The 27,699-nt window shown below is 55.6% G+C and overlaps 1 protein-coding gene across 2 annotated transcripts; it reads left to right on the top strand.

The window, feature by feature from the left end:
* ADA (adenosine deaminase) lies at nucleotides 1-27,691 on the top strand. 2 transcript variants are annotated; one of them, XM_028122054.2, is made up of 12 exons: nucleotides 2-114; nucleotides 10,595-10,656; nucleotides 16,217-16,339; nucleotides 21,123-21,266; nucleotides 21,994-22,109; nucleotides 23,374-23,501; nucleotides 24,241-24,312; nucleotides 24,393-24,494; nucleotides 24,672-24,736; nucleotides 26,052-26,181; nucleotides 26,818-26,920; nucleotides 27,399-27,691. In XM_028122054.2, the coding sequence occupies exons 1-12, from the start codon at nucleotides 82-84 to the stop codon at nucleotides 27,410-27,412; spliced, it is 1,092 nt and encodes a 363-aa protein (XP_027977855.1). In that variant the 5' UTR covers nucleotides 2-81; the 3' UTR covers nucleotides 27,413-27,691. The 2 variants fall into 2 exon arrangements, with proteins under 2 accessions (XP_027977856.1, XP_027977855.1); XM_028122055.2 differs by lacking the exon at nucleotides 16,217-16,339 and having other exon boundaries at nucleotides 1-114.
* Nucleotides 27,692-27,699: the final 8 nt, after the last annotated feature.

Below are 27,699 nucleotides of genomic sequence, written 5' to 3'. Positions count from 1 at the left end.
GTGGCGCGCAGCCGTCCCGGCAGGTCCCCGGGGTGAGCACCGACCGGCGGAGGGAACGACGCAGGGCGCACGCTTGGCACCATGACCCAGACACCTGCCTTCGACAAGCCCAAAGTGAGCGCGGGCGGTACTCGGGGCCCGGGGGGGTCCGGCTCCTGGTCGGGCTGGAGGGCTTAGGGGCGTTCACAGCCCGGGAAAGAACCGGGGCCCCTGCAGCCGCTTCCTTCCCTCAGCTCAGGCCCTCGCTGCCTCCAGGCAGTTTAATGAGAGACAATGAAGCAGGGAGGGTCCTGAATCCCAAGGCGCCCCCGGCTGGCTTCCGCGCTCTGCTTCTGCCCCTGATTTGGCCTCTCGGAGTCTCAGTTTCACTACCTGTCAAATGGGCCTCGGGGGCACCGCCAGCGGCTGGGTAGCTATGTGAGGCTAGGCAGGGGGCTTGACCCCTCGAACCCCGGCTGTAAAATGGGGCCCGGTGTCTACATCCATAGGCACCTAAAGTGTTGTGGAAACAGCTTTATATTCCAGCACTACGATGGTTTTGTGAGCCAAGGAGCTCAGGTTTGTTAATGTGCCAGTCAGGAGGACCATGCCATAGAGCAGAGGGAGGGGGTCAGGGCGCCCCTCTCTCCCTGCTAGGGGCTGAGTGGGCCTTAGGCCTTGGGTTCATTCCAGGCCAAGCCACAGCCACTGGCCTCAAGGGATAACTCTGTGGTCCCTCCTCCCACCAGCTGTGGCCTTTTGGGAAAGTCTGGGTCAGGGAGGGTCTGGGCCCACTTGACAGGCTTTGGAGCCCTGAGATTCAGTCCACGGAGGGGAGGGGTCCAGGGGGGTCTGTCCAGCAGAGTGAGTCAGCTAGCAGGGTTTGAGACTGCTGGGGGATCACAGGAAGGAGTAAGCTATAATCAGACTCAACTTACCTCTCGGAGAAATAGGTGAGTGATGATGGCAGATATCACAAAAGCGTTGGTGAGAATCCCATGCGTGTATGGGAGTGCTGGGGGGTGGGTGAGCAGCACTGGAGGAGGGAAGGCTTAGCCCCCACTGCTGCTGCCCCCACCATAGGCTCAGCTACCCCCTGCCAGACCCCACCCCATGCCGCTACACCTTGTCTGGGTGCCCCATCCCTGGTGCTTCTTTCCTTGCGAAGTCTCTTTTGTTTTCTTCTTTTTAAAGTGCTTTTGGATTCCCTCTGTCCTTGGGAAGGTGGTTCCCCTGATATGAATCCTGAGGCAGTAGACAAAGTCCCTAGACTGGGAGTGAAATTGGAGTTATGGAGATAAATGAGAGGCAACACTTCTGTAGAATTTACTATATGCACCAAATCCACCCTTGAGATACTTGTAACAGCCCTGTGAGGGAGGGACTATTTTACTATTTTGGGGCCTCAGCCAGTCCTATCTACTTCAGGCTGGCAGGTTATTTCCCCTCTCTGGGCCTCAGTTTCCACACCTGGGAAATGGGCCCCACCTGCTTGGCGGTGGGATGTCCAGAAGTTAGAAGGGCATGCTTGAGAGGGGAGGTAGAGTGTTCTCCACTGTGTAGATGAGATGTGATTAGATTTCATATTACAAGGAGGGAACGTTCCTTAGCTGGCAGGAGAAGCAAAAAGGAGCGTGTCTCAGCCACTGCGATCAGAGCCAGCTCCCTGCCTTCCTGTGGGTGGGACAGATCCTAATGAGAACTAGTATTAGTAGCTGGAGCTAATTAAGTTGTTATTGCTCTGTGCCGGGTACTGTTCTGAACACTTTACTTTCATTAACTCATTTGATTCTAGCAATGAGTCTGTGAGGTCATTGGTATCATCCCATTATACAGATGAATAGAGGCAGATTAATGAGGCCCGAGATCACACAATGAGGAAGTAGCCAAGCTGGGGCTGAGTCCAGGCGGGCTGGCTTCAAAAACTTCAGCCAGTTTTCCTGAAACAGCCTTTGCAGAAGCCTTTGGGGTAGAGGTGCTGAGCCTCCCCCAGACAGGAGCCTCTGCTGGGCTGTTTGGCTTCTTATGCCAACCACTAGGTGAGGCCCAGCACCTGACCAGCTTTAAGGCAGAGCAAGGCGGGCGCCTGGGTGGCTCAGTCGTTAAGAGTCTGCTTTCGGCTCAGGTCATGATCCCAGGGTCCTGGGATCGAGTCCCACATCGGGCTCCCTGCTCGGTGGGAAGCCTGCCTCTCCCTCTCCCCCTGCTTGTGTTCCTGCTCTCTCTCTCTCTGTCAAATTAATAAATAAAATCTTTAAAAAAAACAAAAAAAACGGTTCATGATCCCAGGGTCCTGGGATCGAGTCCCATATCGGGCTCCCTGCTTGGCGGGAGGCCTGCTTCTCCCTCTTCCACTCCCTCTGCTTGTGTTCCTGCTCTCGTGCTCTCTCTCTGTCAAATAAATAAAATCTTTAAAAAAAAAAAAGGCAGAGCAAGGCTGTGCTTTCTAAACTTTAATATGTACTCAAGTCACCTTGTTAACACTGAGACACTGAACTGGGAGGCTGGGGGTGGGACTTGAGATGTTCCCTTCTAACAGGCTCACAGGTGATTCTGATACTCCTGGCCCACGGACCGCAATTTGAGTAGCAAGGCCCTAGGCGGCTGCCTCCCTGGGTTGATTGTGTTTTTCCAACAAATGCTTTCTGAGCACCTGTTGGGCATTGGAGGAGGTACAGAGGAGGTGGAAGGGTGGCCCTTATCAGTCTATTTCTACACGAAGCAAGGCTGGAAATCCTGTGGTGCTCAGAAGTTCTTTGTCATGGAGGACGATGCTGATCACATGCCTGTTTTTTGTAATAACTGGGTACCAGGCACCTTCCGTGATGTACCTCACAGTTCTCTGGACAACTGGACAAGGTAGATTGCCTCCTCCCCCTTTAACAGACCAGCAAACAGACATGAAGTGACTTCTTCCAAGGTCACACAAAATGAGCATCTCAAAGCTGTAGACCAGCAAGTGAGCTGGCCCAGGCTGGAAGAGCAGTTTCTACACCGTCCCTCCCTGATGCAGAGAACTGGGGCTAAATCTCCCACATAAATTCAAGTAGGCTTCTATGCTCAGCGTTTGGCTTGAACTCACAACTGAGATCAAGAGTTGCATGCTCTACCCACTGAACCGCCAGGCGCCCTGCCCACATCATTTTTTCTTTCTCCTTGTTGAATGTTTACTCCGTACCAGGCACTGTTCTAACCGCTTTGCGTATATTCATTTAATGCTCAGTATCACTTTAAGATAGGTCCTCTTCATTTCTGTAGGAGGAAATGGCTCAGAACTTTCCAAAGTCACTCGGCCAGAAAGCAGAACTAGACTTGAACCCAGTTCTACCTGAAACTAATTTGCCAATTTGCTGTTCCCACTTTGCGGGGAGGGAGTGGACTCAGTCACTTCGGGCCTCGGATAGACTGAGGGTGGGTCCCTGCCTCGCTGTTTGGCAGCCACAAGAGCTCAGGTGGACATTTCTCTGAAATTGTTTCATTCTCTGTAAAATGGGTTGATTAAAACCAAGATCATGAGTTCTTGGGGAAATTGTGCTGAGTGGCACTTGTGAAGTCCCTGGCAGGCAGGCAGCAGGCCCTTAAGTGTGCTTTTCCTCCCGCTGGGGCTATAGTGCCGGCCTCCCAACCCCAGTGTCTGTCTTCTTTCTTCCTGCCACAAAGCCACCGGAAAGCCCGCTGGAAAAGCCTACTGTTAGTATGGTTTGGGGCTTTCTGTGCTTTTTGGTTACCAGAGAGCCACCTGTTTTTATGTTTTATTTAAAGATTTTTAGAGCAAGCGAGGGTACATGAGTTGGGGGGAGGGGCAGAGGGAGAAGCAGGCTTCCCGCCGAGCAGGGAGCCCGATGCAGGGCTCGATCCCAGGACCCTGGGATCATGACCTGAGCCGAAGGCAGACACTTAACCTACTGAGCCACCCAGGTGCCCTGAGCCACCTGTTTTTTAAGAAGGCTCTCAAGGAGCTTGCCTTACCCATTACAACTCACGGGGCGTTTTGGAGGGAAGGGAATGAATGAGATTGGGTTTCAAGGAAGCCTTTTGTTTGACACAGGAAACAAGGACCAGAGAAGGGAGATGTGGTCACAGAGCGAGGTGTAGGGGAGGCTGACCACGCTCCTGATTCTGCATCTGACCTTGGGGTTGGCCTGGCCTAGATGGCAAGGGGCCCTGTGAGCTGGGAGGAATGTGTCTCCCTATCCAGTTGTCCTGGGGGGGTGCCCCCCTGGGGTAGGGAAGGGAGGACTGTGTCTTTGGACAGGGGAGAAGAGCAGGCTGGGGGGGCCACAGTGAGTTCAAGCCTATATGTACTCAGTTTTGGGGGCAGGCTCCCTTACTCCTTAGGGTTCTGAGGCTCCAGAGCAGCAAGGTGAGGGAAGAAACAAGCTCTGGGGTCCTTGTGACCATGGGAGCGGAACAGTGAGTTTTCCTATCTGTATGGTGGGAATCCGATTCATCCCCAGGGGTGGGGGGCGAGGGGGGCACACCCATGCTAGCTGCTGTGGATCTTTATCCTTGTCATGGTTCTCAATCCTGTTGAGATTTGACCAGCATTGACTCAGCTCTGATATGCAGGATGAAGGGAGTGGATCGTGGCAGTTACAACCTCTGGCTTTCACTCAAGCAGCTTCTGGCTATGGTACTTACTATTCTGGACTGAGGCTGGTTCCTTAATCTGTGTCTCCGTCTCCTCACCAAGGAAATCGGGAAGGACTGTGTTGCGTTCCTAGGCTATTGCTCCACAGGGTGTGCCCCTGGCTGAAGACCTGCCTTCCCTGCTCTGAAACCTCTGGGGAAGCTCCCCGCAGCATTTGAGAGCTCAATCAGGCCCCAAGACAGCAGGAGGCACCATTACTGTACCTCTGAGCTGTAGGAGCTCAGATGGGGCTGAGCGCGGAGGACTTCCTGGAGGAAGTGTGACTGAAAGACTATGTCAGCCCAGGGCTGCACTCCTGGCTTTACCCCAAAAGTCCGCTGAGAGGCCATGGCAGGCACTGACCCCTGGCACCACGCAGCTCATTGCCAAGAGCCGGGCTAGGAAGCGAGAGGCTGGCTGGCAGGGGGCACCTGCCGCTCATCCGGGCTCTGGGGGCCAGTCAAGCAACGCTGGCTACTCTGCCCTGTCTGGGTTCTCTTCCAGGCCCAAGGGCATCGGTCAGTCCCTTCCTTGCCCTGGGAGAGGACTCAGCCCTGCTGACCTAGGACAGGGAGAGGAGAAAACCATCACTTGGTCATTTGATGTGTACTGAGCACTTTTTGCTGTGCTGGGCACCATCCTAAACCCTGAGGACATGGCATAATGACCCCACTTTGAGGGAACTAATAGGGAGACAGCCGCGGTAAGTGAATTTAAAAAGTCAGCGGTTTGAAAACAAAACCAGATGGTGTGTTTGGGGGAGCCTAGGGAGAAGTAGTTTGATTTGGGTGTGCCTCGAAGGCACACGGCCTGCCAGTTATGAGCGGGAGTTCGATCTGGGAGTGTCTGGCCCAGGAGTCCATGACCTGTGTCTTTGCTGGCTCTGCCACTGACCCCTCGGGTGAGTGAATTGTACCTCCCTGGGCCTCGGCTGGCTGGCTGGCCTCTCCTGAGAACAAGACTTAACGTGTTCGCCTGTGCCCCCACTGTGCCCAGCACCTAATGGGGGCTTAGTAAATATTTGGTCACAGGGGATGCTTCCTACTCCTCTCTGGGATTTCCTGCAGCTCTGTCACAGGCTTGCTGAGTCAGCCTCCTGGAGAGCAAGTGCAGGGGAGTAGGGGAGACTCCCCTCCAGAGAGGTCACGAGGCTGGGCACAGGGCAGGGGTGTGGCCCCTGGGCAGGACCTGGGCTTAGAGGTAGAGAGACTGGGGTTCTAACCCAGATCTGCGGCTACCAGCCTGGGCAGCATAGGGCCCGTGGCCGGGCTCCTACGAGTTTACCATTTCCCCTGTCTGCCGCCCAGGGCTACTGTGTACCTTGCCTAGGGGTCAAGATTAATAGAGATAAAGGACCTGATAATAGGAGGTAGCTGCTGTTATTGCTGAATTGCTTAAGACAGCCTCTCTGAGGCTAGGCCTGCAGGGAAAGTGTAGTAAAAGCTCTTGACTCAGACCCTGGTTCAAATCCTGACTCCATCACTGCCTGCCTTTGTGTCCCTGGATCCTTCTGGGACCTTTCAGGTTTCTCCTTTGCAAAATGGTAGTGAAGTTCCTGCCTTACTGGTTGTGAGGATGAAATCAGTTAATGTATGTACATGGTCCAGCCCATAGTAGATACTCAATAATCCGAGGACTCTGCTGTTCCTTTTCCCTGAATGGGGACAGCGGAGCAGGGTCCCCACCAAGTCTCTGAGCTTACACCCCATTGTCACCTGGGGTAAGCGGACAGATGTCTTCATGGGTAGTGGCTATTTTCCAGAAAGTTCCATGGGAGGCCTGCCTGAGCTTGGGCTGCCTGAGGAGGTGGTTGCTGCCTCTGCTTCTCCCCTGAAACGTGTCTAGGCAGCTTCCCAGGAACCCCCAGCGTGGTGGGGCAGCAGGCTTTTGCTGTCCTAGGGGTGCTCTTGCCTCCTGCATCCTGGCCGGCTCTATGAGCCCCTCTTCCCCTGCTCTGCTGCACTGGGGAGCACCTCTTGCGCTCGGAGCTGCGGGCAGGTACTCCCCGTGGGTGCTTACCTCTTGTCCTGACTGCCGGGCAGCTCTGTCTTCTGTTCTGGCTTCCCTCTCCCCTGCTTTGCATATGGCAGCCAGAAAGAGATTTTACACGGTGCCTCTTGGTCCAGAACCCGGCAGTGGATCCCCCCCGGCACTCCCTGACTTTCTTGGCCTCCCCTCTCCCCCACGAACCTCATTCTCCATATCAAGCCAGTTCCCTCCCTGCTGCCTGACTCTGATTCCTCTGCCCCCGCCCTTCTCCGTCCTCCCTCCTTTCCCCTGGACGGCTCTTCCGCCCGGCCCCTCCTCCGTCGTTGTCTCCCGCAATCCCTCTTCTCAGGCAGCCTTGCAACCTGCCCCCGTCACTCCCACCGCCCAAGGAAGCCACTGTCGTCACCCCCAGCTGCCTCTAGTTCTTTCTCCAGCCCTCTCTTCCCTTTCAGGGGTGAAATTCTGGAAAGGAGAATCTACACTTCCTCCATTTTATTGCCTCTACTTATTTCTTACCCCATTCCAGCACGGATTCAGGCCTCTGGAACATTTCCTGTAGGACAGTGGTTCTCAACCGTGGCTTCGGGTATTGAAAACCAGCAACAACCCCATGCTCAGGCCCAGGCCAAAGGACTGTGACTTCGCAGACTAGGGTGGGCCCAGGCGCAGGCGACTTTCCAAAGCTTCCCAGGTGCTCCTAACGGGCAGCCAGGGCTGAGCACCTCTCCTCCGGCCCCTGAGCCCCATGGCCTTAGCCCCAGGGACGTGTTTCTGGTCTCCTCTTGCTTGACCTGGCAGGACCCGACCGTATTCCTTTCGTGTACCTGCTCTAACAAGTTACCACACACACTGGGTAGCTTAGAACAAACAAATCTTCCCATTCTGGAGGTCAGAAGTCCAACGTCAAGATATCGTTATTAGGGTCACACACCCTCTGAGAGAGCCGTTTGTTGCCTCCTCCAGCTTCAGGTGGCTCCAGGCCATGCTTGGCTCGTGACCACACAGCTCCCTTATGCCTCAGTGGTCCTGTTGCTGCCGCCTTTTAGAAGAGTTTCGCTCAAAACTCTGCCTCCCTCATAAGGAGATAATCCAGGACAAACTCCTCAAGACTTTAAACCATTTTTTTTTCCTCGCCACGGGAGGTAATACAGGTTCTGGGGATTTGGATGTAGACCCGTTTGGGGGACTACCGTCCCATTGACCCAGTGGGCCACCGCTCCTTGCAATCTGACCATCCCTTGCCTTTCTGCACCCCCCCTTCCTGGCTTCCTGCCCCTCTGGCAACTCCTCTTCGGGGTCCCCCTCTCCTGCAGAGCCACTGGGTGCTGGTGCTTCTGGAGGCTTCCTCCCCCGCCCCTTCCTTGACCCCACTCCCTGGGTGAGCTCATTCAAGACCTCGGTTTCAGCTGTCCGTATTCCTACTTGCATTGCCAGCCTGGGTCTCTGAGTGCACTAGAACTTCCCATGCATTGGCTCTGTCCACTTACATTGGGACGGTTCAGAGGCATCCCAGCTGAGCATCCCTAAGATCAAACTGACCGTGTCCCTCTCCCTGCACCCCTGCCCCTCCTTCCCCCTTAGCACTTGGGCTTCTTCCTGGATGGCGTCCAGAGTGTGGGAATCACGACCCACACCCACCCATCCCTACACTGAGGCATCCTCCTTGACCCCTCTTTCTGCCCCCGTGCCCCCTTATCTGTCTTGCCACCCTGGTCCAAAGCACCATCCTCTCTCATAACCTGGACCTCAGTAGCCTCCACCTGCCCTTGCTCTGAGCCAGCCTTGCTCTCTAGCTGGCTTCACACCCGGTCCTGGCTTCTCTGTGCTCTCAGTTAAAATGACTCCTTCTGGCCTGGGTGGCCCTGCAGCCTGTCCAGGCCCACGACCCCTCCCTTTTCAGAGCCGGGTTTCCAGCCCTCTCCTGCACCACCGGCTCGCCTACCACATGGCCTTTGCACGTCCTTTTGCCTCTGCCTGGAATGCTCTTCCTGCCTTCCTCCTCAGCCTGCCTTTTCCTGGTTGGTCCCTCTTCGTCTTTTGGATCTTGGCTCAAGCTCTGTTTTCTGCAGGAAGCCACGGTTGGCCCTTTAGCTGGGTAAGGTCTTTTGTTTGTTATTGCTTTTGTAGGACAGTGCCTCTCAAGGAGTTGGCTTGGCTTGTGATTGTACATTTGTCACTGACATTACTTACTGCCTCTTCCCTGGCTGGCCCATAAGCATCACAGGAACAGGACTCGATGCCTGGAGCTTTACTCTCCATCCCTAGCACTGGGCAGGGCCTCGACGGTTTGGTGAACGCAGGACTCCTCGCTGATGCCGTTTTAGCATTTGCTCCGCGCTAAGTATGGGGCGAGCCCACGACACGCATGAACGTGGTCAAGCCTCACAAAGCCCTAGGAGGAAGGCATCTTCTCCCTCTTGGACCGATGAGGATGCTAAGGCCCTGAAAGTGACGTAGCTTTCTCCAGGCCGCCAGGGAGTGAGTGGAGGAGCCAGGATTCCAGATTGAACCACAGAGTGTCCTCCCTCTCTGGCCAGATCCTCTGTCATGTGCGGGTTAAGGATAAACTCTGCAGGCTCAGAGAGGGGAGGGCCCCTGTCCAAGGTCACACAACTCCTTGGCAGTTCCCTGGGCTGGAAGCTTCAGTGTTCCCGATGCTGAACATTTTTTGAGAACGGGATGAACATTTGGCTAAGTGGGCATTGAACTTGTTTTGTCAGGGAATCCAACAACTCCCTTGCCTCTGAGCCTGGGGTAAGTGCCGCTGGGTCCTTTGCAGGCTGGGTGACTTCCAGAGCAGTCTGGTTGCTCGGACTTCCTGCTGGGATGCAGGCTTGGTAGCTCTGAGCCTGCTGGCCTCCTTGGGCCTGTAGCTCCCTGCCTCGTCAGGGCAGATACTTTCTCGTCCAGGTCCCCAAATTCCAGGAAAGGCCCCAACCTGGCAGATGTCAGTGGAGTTTTCTAGATCTCCCCCAGGCCCAGGGAAAGTCCCTTTCGCCCTGTCTCCCAGCACCTGTTGAGCTTAACAGCTCCTAGGAGATGCCCTGGTGAGAGATCGGCTGGGCTGCTTCATATAAACCCACTTGTCTACCTACACTGTGGGTTGTTTTTTTTAGTTTGTTTTAATCCTTACAGTTGTTCTTGGACAGGGAGGCAGAAATACCCAGTTGTTTGCAGTTGAGGAAACAGAGGGTCTGAGAGATCAAGTGTCTTGGCTGAGATCACACAACCAGTGAAGCGGCGGAGCTGGGAGTCCGGCTGATGGGCTGTCTCCAAAGCCCATGTCCTTAATCTCCTGGCTTTGTGTGCCGAGCGATGTTCATGGGGCCGTGTGTGTGTGTAGGAGATGATCACCCAGATGACTGAGAATCCAGTACCCTTTCTGAAATACTGGAAAGATCTTGTGTTGCCTCCTATTGATTCCTGAGAACTGTGCTTAACTAACACCTGCTTTTGAAAATGGAGCCTGGGTTTTTGAAACCCACTGCAGGATAGTCACGGGCCCAGGAAGTCTGTGGTCAACACTTTTTGTTAAAGTTGGGTTTTGTTTAGTGAGCTGGCAGAGAGTGGACTCTGCCAACATGGTGGCGCCGCGGCTGGCCTTATGTTTAAGACCACTGGCTTTGGGCTTGGGCTAGAATTCTTGTTCTGCCATTTACCAGCTGCGGTTAAGAACAGAGGTACTGCGTTGGGTTCCTGCCTCTATGGCTTGCTGTGTGAACTCGGGCAACTTATTTAACCTCCCTGAAACTCAGCTGTGGTTGAACCTCTGTGGTCTTAACCGTGAAAGAGCTAGAGATGACTGTTAAATCCACCCCACCACCACCAGATGAGGAGGAAACAAGGTGGTGTGTATAAAGAACTTAGTGGAGTGTCTGTGGCAGGTGTCCAGTCAGTGGGACTAATGGTTATCATGGTCCTTCCGACATTCATGGGTGTTTGTTCTCTACCCACCGCCCCCCCCCCCCCTTGTTTCCTCTCTCTGCTCCCTTGCAGGTGGAACTGCATGTCCATCTAGATGGGGCCATCAAGCCTGAAACCATCTTATACTATGGCAGGTAAGTCCACAGAGAAGAGACCTTACTCCCCAGCATTTGGGGACATGTGGGGGGTCCACAGTTCAACCCAGAAGCCTCTGGAGAATTCCAGGGTTGTTGTTCCTTCCTATATACCCATGGAAGGAAGCCGGCCCCCTTGGCCAGAAGAAGGTGGTCTGGAGAAATGGCAGCCCCTCAGCTCTGAGCCACAGACCCACAGCCCAAGTCTGCTGCTTTCTGTGCTTCTGACTCTTGTCCTGCTGCCAAGTGAGCCAGGAGGAACTTGCCCCACCTTACATGCAGGTGCATGTGCATGCACACACGCACGGGAGGAGGCAGTTCCTGGGGTGGAACCAGTCATCGTGTTTTGACTCCGCAGAGAGCCTGTGGCAGAGGCGAGGCCCCTGCACGGGATGCTAGGACCCTTTGCTGAGCATCTCTGGTGCGGGGCTGAGCCCTCTCCCGGAGTCAGCAAATTTAACCCCTCCGCAGAGGAGGAGGGCACGGCTCTCCCCACCTCACCGAGGAGAGCTGGGGGCTCAGAAAAACAAAGGCGGTTGCCTGAGGCCACACGACAATAAACAGAGCCTAGAGGTGACCCAGGGCCATCTCCTCTCCAAGGCTTTCCCTGTGTCCCCAGGGCAATCGCCTACTGGGGAATGTGAACAGGGGGCCCCTCCTCTGGGGGCCCTTCTTCATCAACCAAGTGAGAATATGCCTCCTGCCTGCTGGGTCCAAGGGTCACCAGTGCCGCCCAGTGAGGGAGGCCTACCCCTCTCTCCCCACCTCGGGGGCTCATGGTGGCCCCTCTCTTGGGTCCAGTGCTTAAGAGCAGGGACTTTAGAGTACAGTGGGTCTGGATTCAAATATGGGCACACCGTTTCCTAGCTGCGACCTTGGCCTCTAGCTTGCTGGGGAAGAATAGGGCCTCCCTCCAGAGCTGACCTAGGAGATGGGGGCCTCTGCTGCCACCCACCTCTCCTTCCACAGACTGTGCTCGTTACGTTTGCTGGACACTCATTTCATTTGGAGCTGGAAGGAGTTCGCCTCGCTCATTGCCGGGAGCACTTCCGCTCCAGGCCCAACCATGCGCCCTCCGCTCGGTAAGCCCCAGTCCCCCGAGTTCTCCAGACGCTGCTGCTTCGGAGAACTGGTGAGGCTGGGGAGTCTGTCCCCAGTTCTCAGGAGCATCTCCTCCTAGAGAGAGCTCTGGCAAGAACACTTTTCTCCACTCCGTTCTACTTCCACAGACCTCCCTCTGCCCTAGGAAGTTGCTACTGATCTAATTCTTGATTCTCTGACATCGTTTGTTAGCATTTACCGTGCACCACGAGGCGCTGCATCGGGGCTGACGTACTGAATCCTCAGGACAACTTAAGGGGTGGTAGTGTTGAGGCCCCCATTTTCTGGAGGAGGACACTGAGCCGTGATGGGTGAGGGGACTTAGGTAGTAAGCACGGGTGTGACCCCGAGTCCACACCCCTGACCATTACTCCTGCCAGCAAGAGGCTTGGTGGAGCCGTGCACGGAAACCACCTAGCTCAGGGCTAAGCACAATGTCCTCAAGGGCACTTATTGATGGTATTAATAAGCTCTGGCTAGGCGGGCTGAAGCTGTTTGGCTTTATCTCTGCTGTCCTTTGCCCGTGCCGAGTGCCAGTCATTGCCCCTGCGTCCCGAATGAGGCTGTTAGGGTGGGTTATCAGGCACCATGATGAGATCTCCTCTTGGGTGCTCGTTAAGGGGTCAGAGAGCACTTAGTAGTGGAGCAAGAAGGCAGGAGTTGGGGGCAGGGTGGAGAGAGGAGGGAGGGGAACCGCCCCTGGGAGGAGGCTGGTCGGATCTTCTGTTTCCCCATCACCTTGGCATCTCGGGAGCAGTCCAGGTGCCTCGGTGGGCCCATTGGGCAGGGGTGTTATGGGTACCAGCTCGAGTCTGAGCTCGAGGTCAGCAGGCAGGGGACCTGGTCAGACTTGGCTATGGATGCCCATAAACACACTGGAGGACTTCCTGGTGGTGGTGGTGGTGGGCTGAGAGAAGGAAGGAAGCCCCTCTCTCCCTCTGGCCAAATCCAGTGGCCCCTCTAATGCCTCTGTGATTTGGGCCTCTGCTGACTGTGTTCTTACCCACTTCTTCCCTAAGTTCCTATGATTCTGTCCTCTCCGGGGCTTCTGCTTCTCTCTCCATCTCCTTCATGAGCCTGTCCACTCTTCTGCCACAGCACGTTCTGAACCTGACCCTGCTCTCCTCCCTTCACCAGCCTGGCCTGAGCCACCAGCATCCCTCATCTGGACTATGGCAACGGCTTCCTGACTGGCCTCCGGGTAGCCACTCTGGCCTCCCCCGTCTCCTGTCCCCATAGTACTGTAGTCAGAACACTGCTCTTTTTTTTTTTTTTTTTAAGATTTTATTTATTAGAGATAGCGAGAGAGAGCATGAGTGGGGAGGAGATGGAGAAGCAGGCTCCCCCCTGAGCAAGGAGCCCGATGTGGGGCTCGATCCCAGGACTTTGGGATCACGACCCAGGCTGAAGGCAGTGGCTTAACCGACTGAGCCACCCAGGCGTCCCTAGAACACGGATCTTAAACCCTAGTCTAAAAAAAAAAACAAAACAAAACCAGTCCCTCCCCAGCTCAAATCCTCCCACACTCCCAGCTTGCTCAGTGTCAAAGCCAAAGTCCATTCGTGGCCCTTAAGGACCTGCAAAGCCTGTGTTTCCTCTCTGACCTCTCCTCCTTAGTCCACACTGGGGGTTTCTCATACCTGCAGGACCTGGTAAACACAAGTTGAAAAACTCTCCCAAGGTCACGCAGCCTTTAAGGAACACAGCTGGGATTCAGAACCAGTCCATCAGGCTTTGGAGTTTGCTGTCTGACCCTGGACACATGAACCACCTTATTTTTCTCTGTACGCAGCCACCAAAGTGCTATCTGTGTTACTGACAAGGATGTGGAGGTCCTCAGATGGGACGGCTCCTCCCCTGAGTGTTCTGGCATGTACCGCAGGGGGATGGACTTCGAACTCCAGAGCCTGAGCTCTTCCTCCTCGCTGGGCTCTCTGTGGCCCGGCTCCTTGCAGACACGTCTCCGACCATGGCAGGAAGAGGGCTGGCCAAGGCCTGGCTGACAGGGGTGTGTAGGGAGCATCTGACGACCAAGCTCGGTCCCAGGGAGAGCCTGCTGGGTGGCAGGAGGACCCAGGGCCCTAGGAATAACTCCTCCTTGCTTCAGCTTGGTCTGAGCAGCTTCTGGAGGCCCAGTCCTATGTGAGATCCCGAAGAGTGTCTCATGCTGTTTGTTTCCTGCTGGGACCCCTGCGATAGCTCTCAGATTTGATAGCCAGGAGCTCTTAAATCTCTTCACGCCGCTCCCCTGCTTGAAATCCTTCGGTGGTTTCCTGGAGCTTTGGGGATAAGGCCCCAACTCCTACGAAGCTTCCACTGGGCTCTGCCTACCCTCTAGCTCATCACCTACCACTGACCCCACTCTGAACTCCAGCTGCCCTGCCCTCACCTTCTGTCCTGGCTTCCGCCTGGAGCCCTTTCTGTTCCTTCCTTCTCTCTTTTAATTCTAAGTGTCCCCTCTGACCGGCCTTCCCAGAGCACTCTGTGTGGCCAAGGATGTCTTGGTGGCTGACGAGGAGAGAGGCTGGAGAGGGTAGAACTAATGGGACAGACCTTTAGGAAGTAAAATAAGTGAGACTTGACTGGCTGGTGGGCAAGGCAGATGCAGCCCCGGGGAGGCCGCTGCCACAGGTTGGGCAGCCTGGGGGGTGGTGGTGGCGTGGAGCTATATTTGGAAGCATGAGGCAAGGAGGGGAGAGGTGGCAGGAGGTGGGGGGTCAGATGCCTGGTTCTGTCTTGGTCACTGCCATCTGTCCAGTGCCCGGGACATCGTAAGCCCTCAAGCAGTGGTCTGAGAGGGAGAGACCTCTGGATCTTGGGCTGAAAACCACGAGAGGGGAGGAGTTCATGTGGGCAGGGGTGTAAAAGGGAGGGTCTGCAATAATGGTCAGGAGGAAGCGGTGGTCGAGGGAGCTGGAGGAAGACCGTCCGGAGCCTCGCACATAGTGGGTCCAGCAGGCCCAAGCACGTGTGGCCACTGCGTCTGACCATGTGAGCACCAGAGCATTCCTCTGCTTCCACCACCAGCTCCCAGAAAGTTCTCCAAAACCCAGCACTTCACTGGTACGGGCTCTGCAGGGCCATGGTCACGGGGGATGTGGCCTCCTGAGGGGAAGGCTCCAGGGGCACGGAGCACTGCCCTCCGAGCAAGGACCGCAGCAGGGGTGTCCTCTCCCCCACCGTGTCCTGCAGGGACGGGGGCGCTGGCTGCAGGCTGGGGGGGGGCACTGCTAGGGACTGGGGCCACCAGCAGGGAAGGAGGGCCTGTGTCGGGGGCTCCGGGGACAGGGGTTTATGTTGGGAAACATCGTAGTATTTTAGGGACTGAGGTCCTTGAAGACTTAGACACTGTTCGGTCAAGCTTCCGTGTGTCTGGCAAACCCCCTTCCATCCTCTGTTCTTTGCGGATAACCCGATGCTTGAACCTGATTGAATCACCTCATTTCTGAAATCATTGGCTCCTCTTTTTTATCTTCTACTTGCTGGAGTTGTTTCTCTGCTGTATTTTCCATTCACTTTATCACGTCCTGATGACTGGCCCCGTATTTGTTTAGGTTTGCAGGAGCCCTTTCTTACTCTCCGGGTCCCCTTTCTGAAAGGGATGTTCTGTTTCCCGCCCGGAAGCTCTTCTCCTGTGCTGGAGGCGCCCCACCGTAGGGCTTTTCAGTTTGCTTCTGTTCTCTGCGTTGTTTCCTCAGAGTCCCCTTTGTCTCCTGTTTCGTCCCTTCATGGTGGAAGCATTTCTTGGATGTCTGGTGTTCTTTGCCCCTTTTCTCTTCAGAGTGGGGAAACTGAGGCCGGGGCGACCTGGGGGTTGTGGTGGGGAGGAGGAGGCTCTGGCTGGTTCTGGGTCAGCCCCGTACGGAGGGGGGGTGGTGCTGTGGGGGGACAGGGGAGATGGCCCTGAGGCGGGTGGCCGGCGAGCCCCCCGCCGGACCCTCTCCCAGCGCGCGGGGCCACAGTCCTCTCTGCTGCGCTGGCCACGTGGAGGCTGAAGGGCGGAGGCCAGAAGTCCGGCGCCTGCCTCCGGCCGGGCCATTGTGGTGCTGCCGTTAGGGTGCTGATAACCCCTGAGCTGGCACACGACCAGCTGGCTCTACCCGCTCCGGGGCCGAGGAGGGAGGAAACTGTGGGCTTGCCCAGGCGGCTTCCCTGTTCCTGGACGCTGGGGTGTGTGTGCGCGTGTGTGTGCACATGTCCATGTATGTACAGACTCGAGCCCCACTTATCTCCCTTGAGGTTCCCTGGCTGGTCACGGCCTCGGGGACGGGGGGTAGGGGGTGGTGGTGCTGGAAGGATTCCAGCCCGGGTTCTATATGCCCCAGGCCTCCGTTTTCCCATCTGTTCAGTGGGAGGAGTTGGAGGAAGAGGTCCCTGGGATTCCCGCCCCGGTCCCTGGGGGGAGCTCGTTGGGGGCTGGCGCAGAAGTAGCCCACCGGCCTCCCTGTTTGGTTCCCAGGAAGAGGGGGATTGCCCTCCCGGCTGAGACCCCAGGGGAGCTGCAGGACATCATCGGCATGGACAAGCCGCTCAGCCTCTCAGGCTTCCTGGCCAAGTTTGACTACTACATGCCCGCCATCGCGTGAGTCAGCCCCCCCGCCCAGGCCCCGGGCGGCACCGTACCTGTGCGCGCCACCTGCCCTTCTGCGGCTCATCTTGTGGGTGCTTGTGTGACACTCTCCACACCTTTTGGGCCTTGACTTTCCTATCTGGAAAGTGGGTATGGTATAATGTCTAGAAATTTCTTCAACTTCTACAGGAGAGTAAGTGTGTGAGGTCAAGAGCCCACATCCTAGTGCCCGATTCATGAAATAACTGTGACCTTGGGAAAATTTACCCTCTCTGGGCCTCTGTTCCCTCATCCAGACAATGGGGCTTGTGATCCTACCCGCCTCCTGGGGCTGGAGTTTGGAATGGTCACAGCGCTGTCCTCAGCGAGCTCCCTCTTACAGTGAAGACAGTTGCTACGTTTCTGGATCGCGAGGCACAGCAGCTTTATATCCCCTTCCGTCCCTCCCTCTTCCACAGCAGAGTATCTTAGATCCGGGAGAGTGCGTGGGCAGCTCTCAGAACAATACTTTTTGTAGTTGCCAGTGGTCCTGCTAGGCAGACGCACTCCCCGTTTGCAGAGGACGAAACGAAGGCTCAGGGGAGCGTAGGAGCTTGCCCGGGACCACAGAGCTGGCAGGGGTGAAGCCCAGATCCCACCCTGAGGCCACCTTGAGCTTCCTGGCACGAGGCAGGGTTCCCCAGGGCAGGTGAGAGGCAGGCCTCTGCAGTCTGCTGCCAGAGCTCAGGAAGGGGAAGGGGCAAATGGGTGGGGGGCAGTTAGGGAAAGCTGCCTGGAGGAGGAAGCAAGGCGCAGGCTTGGGGATAGAGAAGGTGTAGATGTTGTCTAGAGGGCTAGACCGGAGGAAAGGTTTGGGGCATGTGCCGGGTTTGGGTTGTTGGAGGACCAGTGAAGAAGGTCTGGGAGGCACATGGAGGCCCTTGGCTGGACAAGTGGCAAGACAGGTAGGGGGAGTTCTGGGGAAGGAAGATGTGTGCCAAGGCTGCTTGCCGGAAGCTTTTGGACTCAGCCTGGAAAACACCGACCGTCCCCATCCCCATCCCTGGCCCTGGTAAGCAGAGGCACTGACGCGCACGCACGCCTCCCTGGAGGCTCCTATCTCCCCCGACACCCCCACACCAGAATAAACACACGAGTGGAGCTCCTGTACAGGCCAAGGCACCTCTCCCCTGTCCCCCCCAAGGCAGCTCCTGTCCCCCTGGCCACAAGACAGAAGATGCCCAGCTCCCTGAAGGTCCAAGATGACCAGGCTGTTCGGCATCATCTCCTTCTGAGTTGCTTGGCCTTTGGGGCTATGGCCCATAAGACTAATGTCCATACTACGCCCTTGCCACCATCCACAGGTGTCAGGGGAGAGCCCTTGTCCTCTGCCCTTACCCTTCTGCTCACTTCTCTCCCAACACACGGGCTTCCTGTGGCACCTGGGGCAACAAACACATTCCCAACCTCAGGTCCTCTGTGCATGCTGTTCCCTCTGCCTGGAATGCTCTTCCCCCCGCCTGGAATGCTGTTCCCCGTTGATGCCCCATAGCTAGCTAGCTTCCTTGCCTCCTTCTCAGGTCTGCTCAAGTGTTACTTTTTCAGTGAAGCCTTCCCTGACTGTACCACGGAGAATCGTATTCCCCTCCCCTGTTTTATATGTGTCCATAGGCCCTTTCACCACCTAACCTACTGTAGATTGTATGTTTCACTTACTTACCTGTCTCTCCTGCTAAGCTGTAGGCTCCATGAGGACAAAGATTTTGTCTACCTTGTTTGCTATAATCCCAGTGCTGGTCACAGTGTGCAATGAATGCGTGCCACCGCTGTGGGGGACATCGGGCACCCTCTTCCTGGGAGGCCAGCTCCCCTGCAGCAGGTCCGAGGTCCCAGATCCAGGCCCTGCCCTTGCCAGCCAGGGAAGGCCACAGCTGCCCATCCTTATCCTCAAAAGCATGGTCTGTCCCGTGACCCTTCTGGGCGTGGCCAGTTTCCCCAAGGCCCTTCGCTCGCACATCCTGCATTCTGGTGACCCTTCTGTGTTCAGTATTCATGGTGGAAACTTCCAGCTAGGCCCAGCTCACTGTCACTTGACCACCACTTAGTGTGGCCCTGGCAGGTTAATGTGTGCCTTGCTTCTAGAGCCAACACTCAACAACTAAAATACTTCAAGGATCTGTCTGTCCTACTCAGCACTGGCCTAGGTGAGCTTTATGAAGTTTAACATCTTTGTCCTCACAGTAACATTGGATGTAGGTGTCAGGGTGACTTAACCAGAGTCCTGCAACAGTTAAGTGTGGGAACCAGGATTCAGGAGTCCCGGGTTTCTCCCCCATCCCAGGGTACCCTCTGGATTTGTCTGTCTGTGTCCTTTCCTCTAACTTTTAGTTTTATTGGGGTATAATTGATAAGTAGAAATTATATGTGCTTAAGGTGTTTTGAACTACATATATATTGTGAAATGATCACCACAGTCAAGTTAACATATCCATCACTGCAGATAGTTACCTTTTGCTGTGTGTGTGTGTGGTGGGAACACTTAAGATCTACCCTCCTAGCAAGTCTCAAGTATATGCTACAGTATTGTTAACTATGGTCGCCATGCCGAGCATTCGTTCTCCAGAACTGAACTCTTACAGAGCTGAAACTCTGTACCTTTTGACCGACATCTCCCATTTCCCCCTTCCCCGCTCAACCTGCCCCTGACAACTATTGTTCTACTTTCTGCTTTTATGAATTTGACTATTTTAGATTCCACATGCAAGTGAGATTGTGCAGTATTTGTTTTTCTTTTTCTTTTTTTTTTTTAAAGATTTTATTTATTTGAGAGAGAGAGAGAGCACATGAGAGGGGGCAGGGTCAGAGGGAGAAGCAGACTCCCCGCTGAGCAGGGAGCCCCATGCGGGACTCGATCCTGGGACTCCAGGATCATGACCTGAGCCGAAGGTAGTCTCTTAACCAACTGAGCCACCCAGGCGCCCAACAGTATTTGTTTTTCTGCATCTGGCTTATTTCACTTAGCGTTAACGGCCTCCAGGTTCATCCATGTTGCAAATGGCAGAATTACCTTAAGCCTGAATGATGTGTGTGTGACATTTTCTTTATCCATTCGTCCGTCAGTGGACCTTTAGGTTGTAACCATGTCTTGGCGCTTGTAAATAATGCTGCAGTGAACATCGTGGTGCAGATATGAGATACTGACTTCATTGACTTTGGATAAAGATCCGGAAGTAGGATTGCTGGGTCATATGGTAACTTTTTAAAACATTTCTTGAAGCGCCTTCACACTGTTCTTTGCGGTGGTTGCACCAGTTTGCATTCCTGCCAGCCGTGCACAGGGGGCCCTGTTCTGGCGTGCTCGCCAACACTTGGTGATTGTAGCCACCTTAACAGGTGTGAGGTGGTCTGTCCTCGTGGTTCCGATTTGCATTTCCCTGGTGGTTAGGGATACTAATCACCGGGGAAATGCACCGTTCCATAAAACTTTGGCCATTTGTATGTCTTTTGAGAAATGTTTATTTGGGTCCTTTGCCCATTTTTTTGATCCAATTATTTGGTGTTTTTGCTACTGAGCGGTAGAATTTCCTCGTACGCTTTGATCTTAGCCGCTCATCGGATAGGATTTGCAGATATTTTCTCCCACTCTGTAAGGTTGCCTTTTCACTCTGTTGGAGACTCCCCTTGCCGTATGTGCTTTTGTGTCTGATGCAGTCCCGCTTATCTTTGTGTTTGTTGCCTGCATTCTTGTATTTCTCTCCCCAACATTTGAGTGGCTGCCACATCCCAGGCTCCGTCCTGGGCTGAGGGTCCTCCTAGCCATGACAAGACTGATGTCAGGACCCTTGTCTCATGGAGACTGCATTCTAGTAGGAGAGATGAAAATTGATAAGCCATGCGATAATAAGGCCAAGTGGGGGTATGGGCCACGGTGGCAAAGCCCAGGGGAACAGGTAGAGAGTGGCAGAGAAAGCCTTTTAAAGCAAGGTGGTCAGGGAAGTGCTCTCTGAGGAGGCAAGGCTGGAACTGGATTTAAATGGAGAGAAGGAGCATAGGACGATCCAAGGGAAGAGGCATGTGGGCTGGGGGAGCTGTGAATACAAAGGCCCTGACCTGGGAACACACTTGACTGTTCCTTGGACAGAAAGAAGGTTCTGGTGGCCTCATGGAATGAGTGAGAAGGAAGGTCTGGGGAGAGTGACAGGGGCCAGAGTCTACAGGCCTTGTGGGCTGGGCCATGGAATTGAGATTTCATTCTACGCAGTAGGAAGCCACGAGGATTCAGGGTGGAGGACCACTGTGGTTTGATTCACATTTTAAAAAGATTGCTCTAGGGGCACCCAGGTGGCTCAGTCAGTTAAGCGACTGCCTTCGGCTCGGGTTGTGATCTGGGATCGAGCCCCATGTCGGGCTCCCTGCTCGGCGGGGAGCCTGCTTCTCCCTCTCCCTCTGCTGCTCCCCCTGCTTGTGCTCTCCTGCTCTCTGTGAAATAAAAATCTTAAAAAAAAAAAAAAAAAAAAAAGATTGCTCTAGCCGCTGTGTGGAAAACAGACCTGTAGGGGCGAGTATGTAGACACGGAGGTCTGTTTAGGAGGTACTTAGAACCTGGGTGGAGGGGGCAAGAATTGGCGTGTAGTTTGGAGGTAGAGCTGACAGGACCTGCCATGCTTCTAGGATCTTCTCCAGCAGATACCCAGAACTTGGGGCTGGGGGCCAGAAGTAGGTTTGATCTGCCACGGGTTGGGAACAGCCTTGTTGCTCCTGGAGCTCCAGAGAGACTTGGGGAAGGTTGTCCCCAACCCCTCTCTTCCCTTCCCAGGGGCTGCCGGGAGGCCATTGAAAGGATTGCCTATGAATTCGTCGAGATGAAGGCCAAAGAGGATGTGGTGTATGTGGAGGTGCGCTACAGCCCGCACCTGCTAGCCAACTCCAAAGTGGAACCGATCCCCTGGAATCAGGCCGAGTGAGTGATGCCTGGTGGGGTGGCTGAACCTGGGACCCAAGGGGTAGACTGTTGGGAGCCCCTGACCTAATCTTGCTCCCTGCTCCTGTCCATGGCCTCAGAAAGATGGGTTTAACTCTGTCACAAGAGACATGGTTCCCAGCCGTCACCTGGGCTTGCTTATTTATTTATTTATTTATTTTTACCTTTGGTAAAAGTATCTGGCTATGTCTTACACCTCCCCTCCACCCCCCATCCTGGACACAGGCCCACAGTCTAGGAACATGAACCTCCTTGTCTAGGGACTTCTAGGTGTCCCGTTCTAACCCTGTAACTGAAGTGAGTGTGGCCCATTCCTGCCCCTCTGCCTGGACCCCAGAGATCTCTAAGTGGTATCCGCCAACTCCCTTGCCCCCTTCCAGTTAGGACTCTGATAGCTGTGGATGCAGGGGAATCAGACCAGGCGGGCTTAGCAGCGCCCTCCATCCGTGGGGGAGGACTGTGTCTGAACTCCCCACCCCAACACACCTTCCAGTCTGGAAGTGCCCAAGCAAGCTGGAAGGGGGTGTGTGCCAGGGCTTGGGGCCATGTCTTTCCCCAGAGGCGGTGGGGTAGTAGGGGCTGGAGCTGCTTCTTGAAGATTCTTTCTCTTCCCTTCCCACCCCTCCCCCCGGCATGTCCCAGTCCCGGGGCTGTCCTTTAGACCTTTCTTTATCTCTGGCCCATCTCTACTCCTCTCCCCACACAGAGGCGACCTCACCCCAGATGAGGTGGTAGCTCTGGTGAGCCAGGGCCTGCAGAAGGGAGAGCAAGACTTTGGGGTGAAGGTGCGGTCCATCCTGTGCTGCATGCGCCACCAGCCCAGTGAGTATGCCCTCAGCCCTGCCCCAGGCTGCCCCTCTGACACCGGCCCCTGCCTCCCAGCCTGGCACTGGAGCCACATCTAGTCTCCCCATGCCCCCAAACCCCATGGTATTGGTGGAACCCATCAGCAGGACCTTGGGGCTTCCTGAAGTCATTGGTGCCTATCCTGGGCAGGCTCAGAACTCCTGGCAGTAAAGAGACCCTTCTCCCCAGGGAGACCAGGCCTGACAGCCATGTGTCCTGCATGCAGGAAGCATAAAACCAAAGGAACCTGAATAGAAAAAAAACCATCTAAGCCAGGTTCTGATGAACCCACAGTCCTCCCTTGAGACCCTGTGGGCCAGGCCTCTTCCTGTCTTGGCCAAGGCCTTGGGAATAGGTCTGATCTCTGGGGCTTCCAACGGTCTCCCTCGTGACTGATCAGATGTCCAGAGCTCGAGCTTCCGAGGCGTGCAGAGCCCCACTGTGTGACTTTGGACAAGTCCCTTCACCTCTTCAGACCGCAGATACACATTGTCACCGGCGGTGATGGTACTTTGCTGTCTCTGCTCTAGGGGGCAGTGCGAACCAAAGGATTCACGCCCACCTAGGGGGCCTGCCTGTGCAGAGTGGCTTGCGTGGGTCTCCTCTGATCCTCGTGGCAGCCTGTGAGGCAGGACTGCCATTCCTGAGCCTCCTTTGCTGGATGGGGGAGCTGAGGCTGGGAGAGGTGCGGCCTCATGCTCCTCAGGAAGGCGTAGAGCCCGCGTGTTCACACGCGGCCCTCTGGTTCCAAAGCCTGCGACTGTTCATTTTTAAACCGTTCAGGATGACTTGGTTAGTTTAAGAGGACAGAGTAAGTTAGCAATACGTTCAGTACCTCTAGCGTGAGTGCTATTCTGGGCTTCAGTGTGAAACCTCAGGGGCCTCCATCTCCTCATCTGCTAAGTGGGTTATGCCCCCCTTGAGGCCTGTAGTGGGGGTCAAATGAGAACACAGCCATTTGTTGTTGACCCAGCCAGGCCCTGCCCTCGGTGCTTTCCACACAGGGCCTCGCCACGGGCCTGTGCGGTGGCGGGAGGCATCCTCTCTGAGGGGAGAGGAAACTGAGGCCCTGGGTGGAGCAGTTTGCTGAAGGCCCTGTGCTTAGGCCGCGGCAGCGAGGAGGGGAAGACAAGACCTGGGCCCTCCGCCTTGCGCTGGCCTCAGGTCGGGAGACAGTGAGCAGGGGGGACCTCTCTCCTCGGTGCCGTCAACAGAGGCCGGGTGGGCATGTTGCCCACAGACTGGTCCCTGGAGGTGGTGGAGATGTGTAAGAAGTACCAGCACCAGACTGTGGTGGCCATGGACCTGGCCGGAGATGAGAACATCAAAGGGAGCAGCCTCTTCCCAGGACACGTGAAGGCCTTCGAGGTAGGTCCGTGCGAAGGACGCGGGGAGGGGCTGGTGCCGGGTAGGCTGCAGGCGCTCGTTTCCACCCCGGAGGGAACGGTCACAGGGACGGGGGAGGGGGGGGCCGCCTCCGTTCTCAAGTGCGCCTTAGTTGGATCTTGGGGGTGCTAGAAATTGGGAATTTGGGATAAACAGAAGATCCCACTCGGTGTGGGGACTCGTGTGTGTGAGCCTGTTTCTGCCTGTAACTTGCTGTGTGACCTTGGGTGAGACTGTCCCTTCTCGGGGCTTCAGTTTCCTCCGTGGGGATGACGGAGTCCCAGCAAACGTTCAGAGCCTCACCACGCACTCATTCCCCGTGGCTGGAGCTCAGGCTTTAGGGCTGGGGCTCTGCAGTCTCACTGCCCTGATTCAGAGCTTGGCTCCCCTCTTCCCAGCTGTTTGACCATTGTCCTGTTACTTTCCTGGGCCTGTTTCTCCGATTGTAAAACAGGTATTAGAATATTTGTGGATCTTAGGTAACGTATACAAGCACTTTCATACGGTGACTGACACCTAACAACTGTCTAACAAATGGTAGCCTACCACTTAAATTAGGATTACACAAACAAAACCCCCGACTTCCCCATCTTGAAGCAGGCCAGCTGACTGAAGAAGGGCATGGTTCAAGTCTGCCAAAACTTGGACCCAAAGTGCGGTGAAGCCTGGGCCTGCTGGGGCCCTCCCCCAGGCCGCCCGTGACTGACTCTCGCCCTTCCAGGAGGCTGTGAGGAGTGGCATTCACCGCACTGTCCACGCAGGGGAGGTGGGCTCCGCCGAGGTGGTGAGAGAGGTGAGGAGGCTGGGCTGGTGTGGGGCCCTTCTCCCTGCTTCCTCCCCACCTGTACTGGGCTCCACTCCACTTCTCCGCAGGCTGTGGACACGCTCAGGACGGAGAGGCTGGGACATGGCTACCACACGCTGGAGGACGAGACCCTCTATGCCAGGCTGCGGCAGGAGAACATGCACTTCGAGGCGAGTGGCCAGGGGGTGGGAGGACAGAGGCGGAGAGCCAGGAGGGCCCCAGGAGCTGGGCCAGCGGGGCAGCTGGGAGGCCACTGTGGCTCCGGCCCGGGGGGGTACGGGGGGGGGGGCAGCGTGGCCTGGGGAGGGGGGTGTGCACGCGTGCCAACCACCCACCTGCTGTTCCAGGTTTGCCCCTGGTCCAGCTACCTCACAGGCGCCTGGAAGTGGGACACGGAGCACGCGGTGGTTCGGTGAGGCCCAGTCCCTGGGGCCCATTCAGCTTTGTACCAGGAAGGCCAAGGCTGGGAGGGAAGTGGAGGGACCGGGCACTAGCCCAGGTGGGGCCTTCTTGCTAGGACATCTCCTCGAGTCCTTGGGAAGCAGTGTTGCTGTCTTCATCTTACACACGAGGAGGCCAAAGCTCGGGGTGCTGTGACAGGACTGAGGTAGCCCGGGTCCTAAGTAGCAGAACTGAGGGCCGTCTCACTCTAGCAGACACCGCAGAGTGCCCTGCTGCCCTGGGGGGGAGGGGGGCTCCCACACGCTAGACTCTGGACGTCCGGAAGATGACTCTCTCCAGCTCACGTGGTCCCTTCTCCTGGCACCTGTGGGTGCTCCACCTGCTCCCAACCCACCATCTAACTAGAGGCCTTGGCCCTTCTTCCGGCGGTCCTGTGACTGAGCCCTGGGAGTGGCATCAGGCCTCAGGAGGGCAAAGCCACCTTTTCCTGACACAGGATAAGACGGCAAGAACTTGGGGCAACCGCGGTCAGGCCAAGCTCAACGGCAGGAGCTTGGGCTCTGATGTTCTCATTACGAGGGGGTCCTGAGGGCTGCTTCGGGCCGGTGGAGTGTGTGGTACCTGCAGAGTGTCCGAGTGGAGGTTCTTGGAGGCACATGGGTACACAGCCTGTGGGCTGGAGAAAGATTCATGAATCAGCTACATAGATTTGGTGGCTGGAGAAGGGCCAACCTCAGGAGATGGAGCGATGGGGCCTAGGAGAGAACCCAGGACAGTGACACTAGAGGACAGACAGCAGAGGCTGGTCCGAGAAATCAAGGGAAAGGGTTTTAAGAACAGTCAACAGTGTAAAATTGTACACAAGTTGAGTAAAGAGCCAGGGAAGGTCCTCCTGGGTGTAAGAAGACAGTGACCTGGGACAGGGCCAGGAGCCCTTTCCATGGGCCAGTGGTTGAAGAGTCGATCCTAGTGGGGTCGAGGTGAAAGGGGTACAGACGACTCTCCCAGAATGTTGGCTAGGAAGGCGAAAGCTAGAGAGGGTGGTGGCTGGAGGGGGTGCTGCTTGTTTGGCCTCCCCTGACCCCCACTCTACCTGGTCCTCTTCTGCCTTTGCTCAGCTCTGGCCCACTCGGATGGGTGCGGGTCTTTAGACGCTAGTTCCGTGGCATCGTGCAGGTCACCCGAGTTCTCTGAATTTCCTTCCCCTGTACGGTGAGCAGCGAATTTCCTTCCCCTGTACGGTGAGCAGCTCTTCCAGGTCGAAGGGGACTGTTCACGTAAGAGTACAGGAGGCTCTTCCCTCCCCACCTCACCCCTGTATGCAGGTTCAAACACGACCAGGCTAACTACTCACTCAACACAGATGACCCACTCATCTTCAAGTCCACCCTGGAAACGGATTACCAGATGACCAAACAGCACATGGACTTTACCGAAGAGGAGTTCAAGAGACTGGTGAGTGGGCGTGAGTCCTGGTGGCCTTGACTCTCGGCCTTGGGATTGTGTGAGGCCTGCAGGTCTTGGCCAGGGCCCAGGACCTCTGGTGATGAGGCATTTGCCTCACCAGGCCAAGCCAGACCCAGAGGAGTCAGGTGCCTTCTATGGACAAGATCTCGAACTGGCACACTGATCTACGACCAGGTTTTTCAGCCTTTGCTTGGGTCGAGTGCCTGCAAAGAATCCGTTAAAAGCTGTCAACTCCCTTCCCAGAAACGTGTGCTCAGCTATAAAATTCTTCACACACTTTTCAGGCCATTCATAGATCCCAGGCCGAGCCCTTAATTTTAGGGGTTGTGATACCCCAAATCTGTCCCTGCAGGAATCTCTCTCCAGCCCCACATACCCCACCTGGTCTCCAGTTTCTCCGTCTTCCTTCTGCCATCACCGTGTCACATAGTGGCACTTTAAGAACACTGAACCTCATGGTCTCTCCTCTGGCACTTGCTGCCGTGCGACATGGGACACATCCTTCCCCACTGTGAGGTTAATCATTGCCCATGTTCATTGAAGAGGATGGCTCATCACTAGATTGCCAAGGGCTTCCTTCCATGCTCTCTGGTTTCATGTTATCTGCCATTCTGGCCCTTCTAGAACATCAATGCGGCGAAGTCCAGTTTCCTCCCGGAAGATGAGAAGAAGCAGCTTCTTGATCTGCTCTATAACGCCTATGGGATGCCATCTTTGGCCGCTGCAGGTGTGTTCCTGGCTGAGCTTCTGGGCTCTTCACCTGCCCAGACTGTGGCCTGGCTTTCTGTGGGATTGCCTACAAGAAGCCCTCCCTTCCTCTCTTGGGCAGCACTAAGGATGTATGAGGCCTTCCTGGCTACATGGCTATAGCTTATGGCGCCTCTCACTAGGTTGGCTTACCTTCTGTATAATGCCATCCTCAGGCTGGTCTCGGGAGAGACTTTCTGAAGCCTAGTCCCAAAGGTCTTGGCAACATGGGCCATCTCCATGGCTGCCTAAAGCCAAGGGCAGGGGAGCTGGGCCCAGGGCCCAGGTCCTAGCTCCTAGCTCTGTTCCACTCCTTCCTTCTGGTGTGACTTTGGCAAAGCATTCGGTCTCCCCCTCTGCAGAAAGAGGGTTCCTCTCTGGCTCTGATGTTCTGAGATTTTTTACATCCCAGGTACTAGCAGGTGCTAATCTTTCTGTGTCTCTGACCTGGCAAGCAGGGCAGCATCCCTGAAGACGTCATGGCCACCTCTCCAAGCCCTCACCCTGTGGATGGAGTCTCCCCAGCGCTGTGGGATTGAATGACACTTACCTTTACTCCTTCGAGGAAGATCGGCATAGTCAGCTACTGCTGCTCTTGAAGCCCGTGTGCCTGTTTCTCCACACACGAATACCTCGGCACACCGCATCTCTCCTCTGACTACGGGCCAGAGTCTGGTTGAATCTGAAACCTTCCTCCTGTGGTGACTCATGCTGAAAATCTGGTGCTCAATAAAGAAGCCAATGGCTGGTACTATGCAG

Source organism: Eumetopias jubatus, unplaced genomic scaffold (assembly GCF_037043125.1).
Source record: "Eumetopias jubatus isolate StellerSeaLion01/CBP00866 unplaced genomic scaffold, mEumJub1_p1.0 scaffold_9, whole genome shotgun sequence".
In the NCBI taxonomy this organism is placed as follows: Eukaryota; Metazoa; Chordata; class Mammalia; order Carnivora; family Otariidae; genus Eumetopias; species Eumetopias jubatus.
This window is presented reverse-complemented; position numbering and strand designations above follow the sequence as displayed.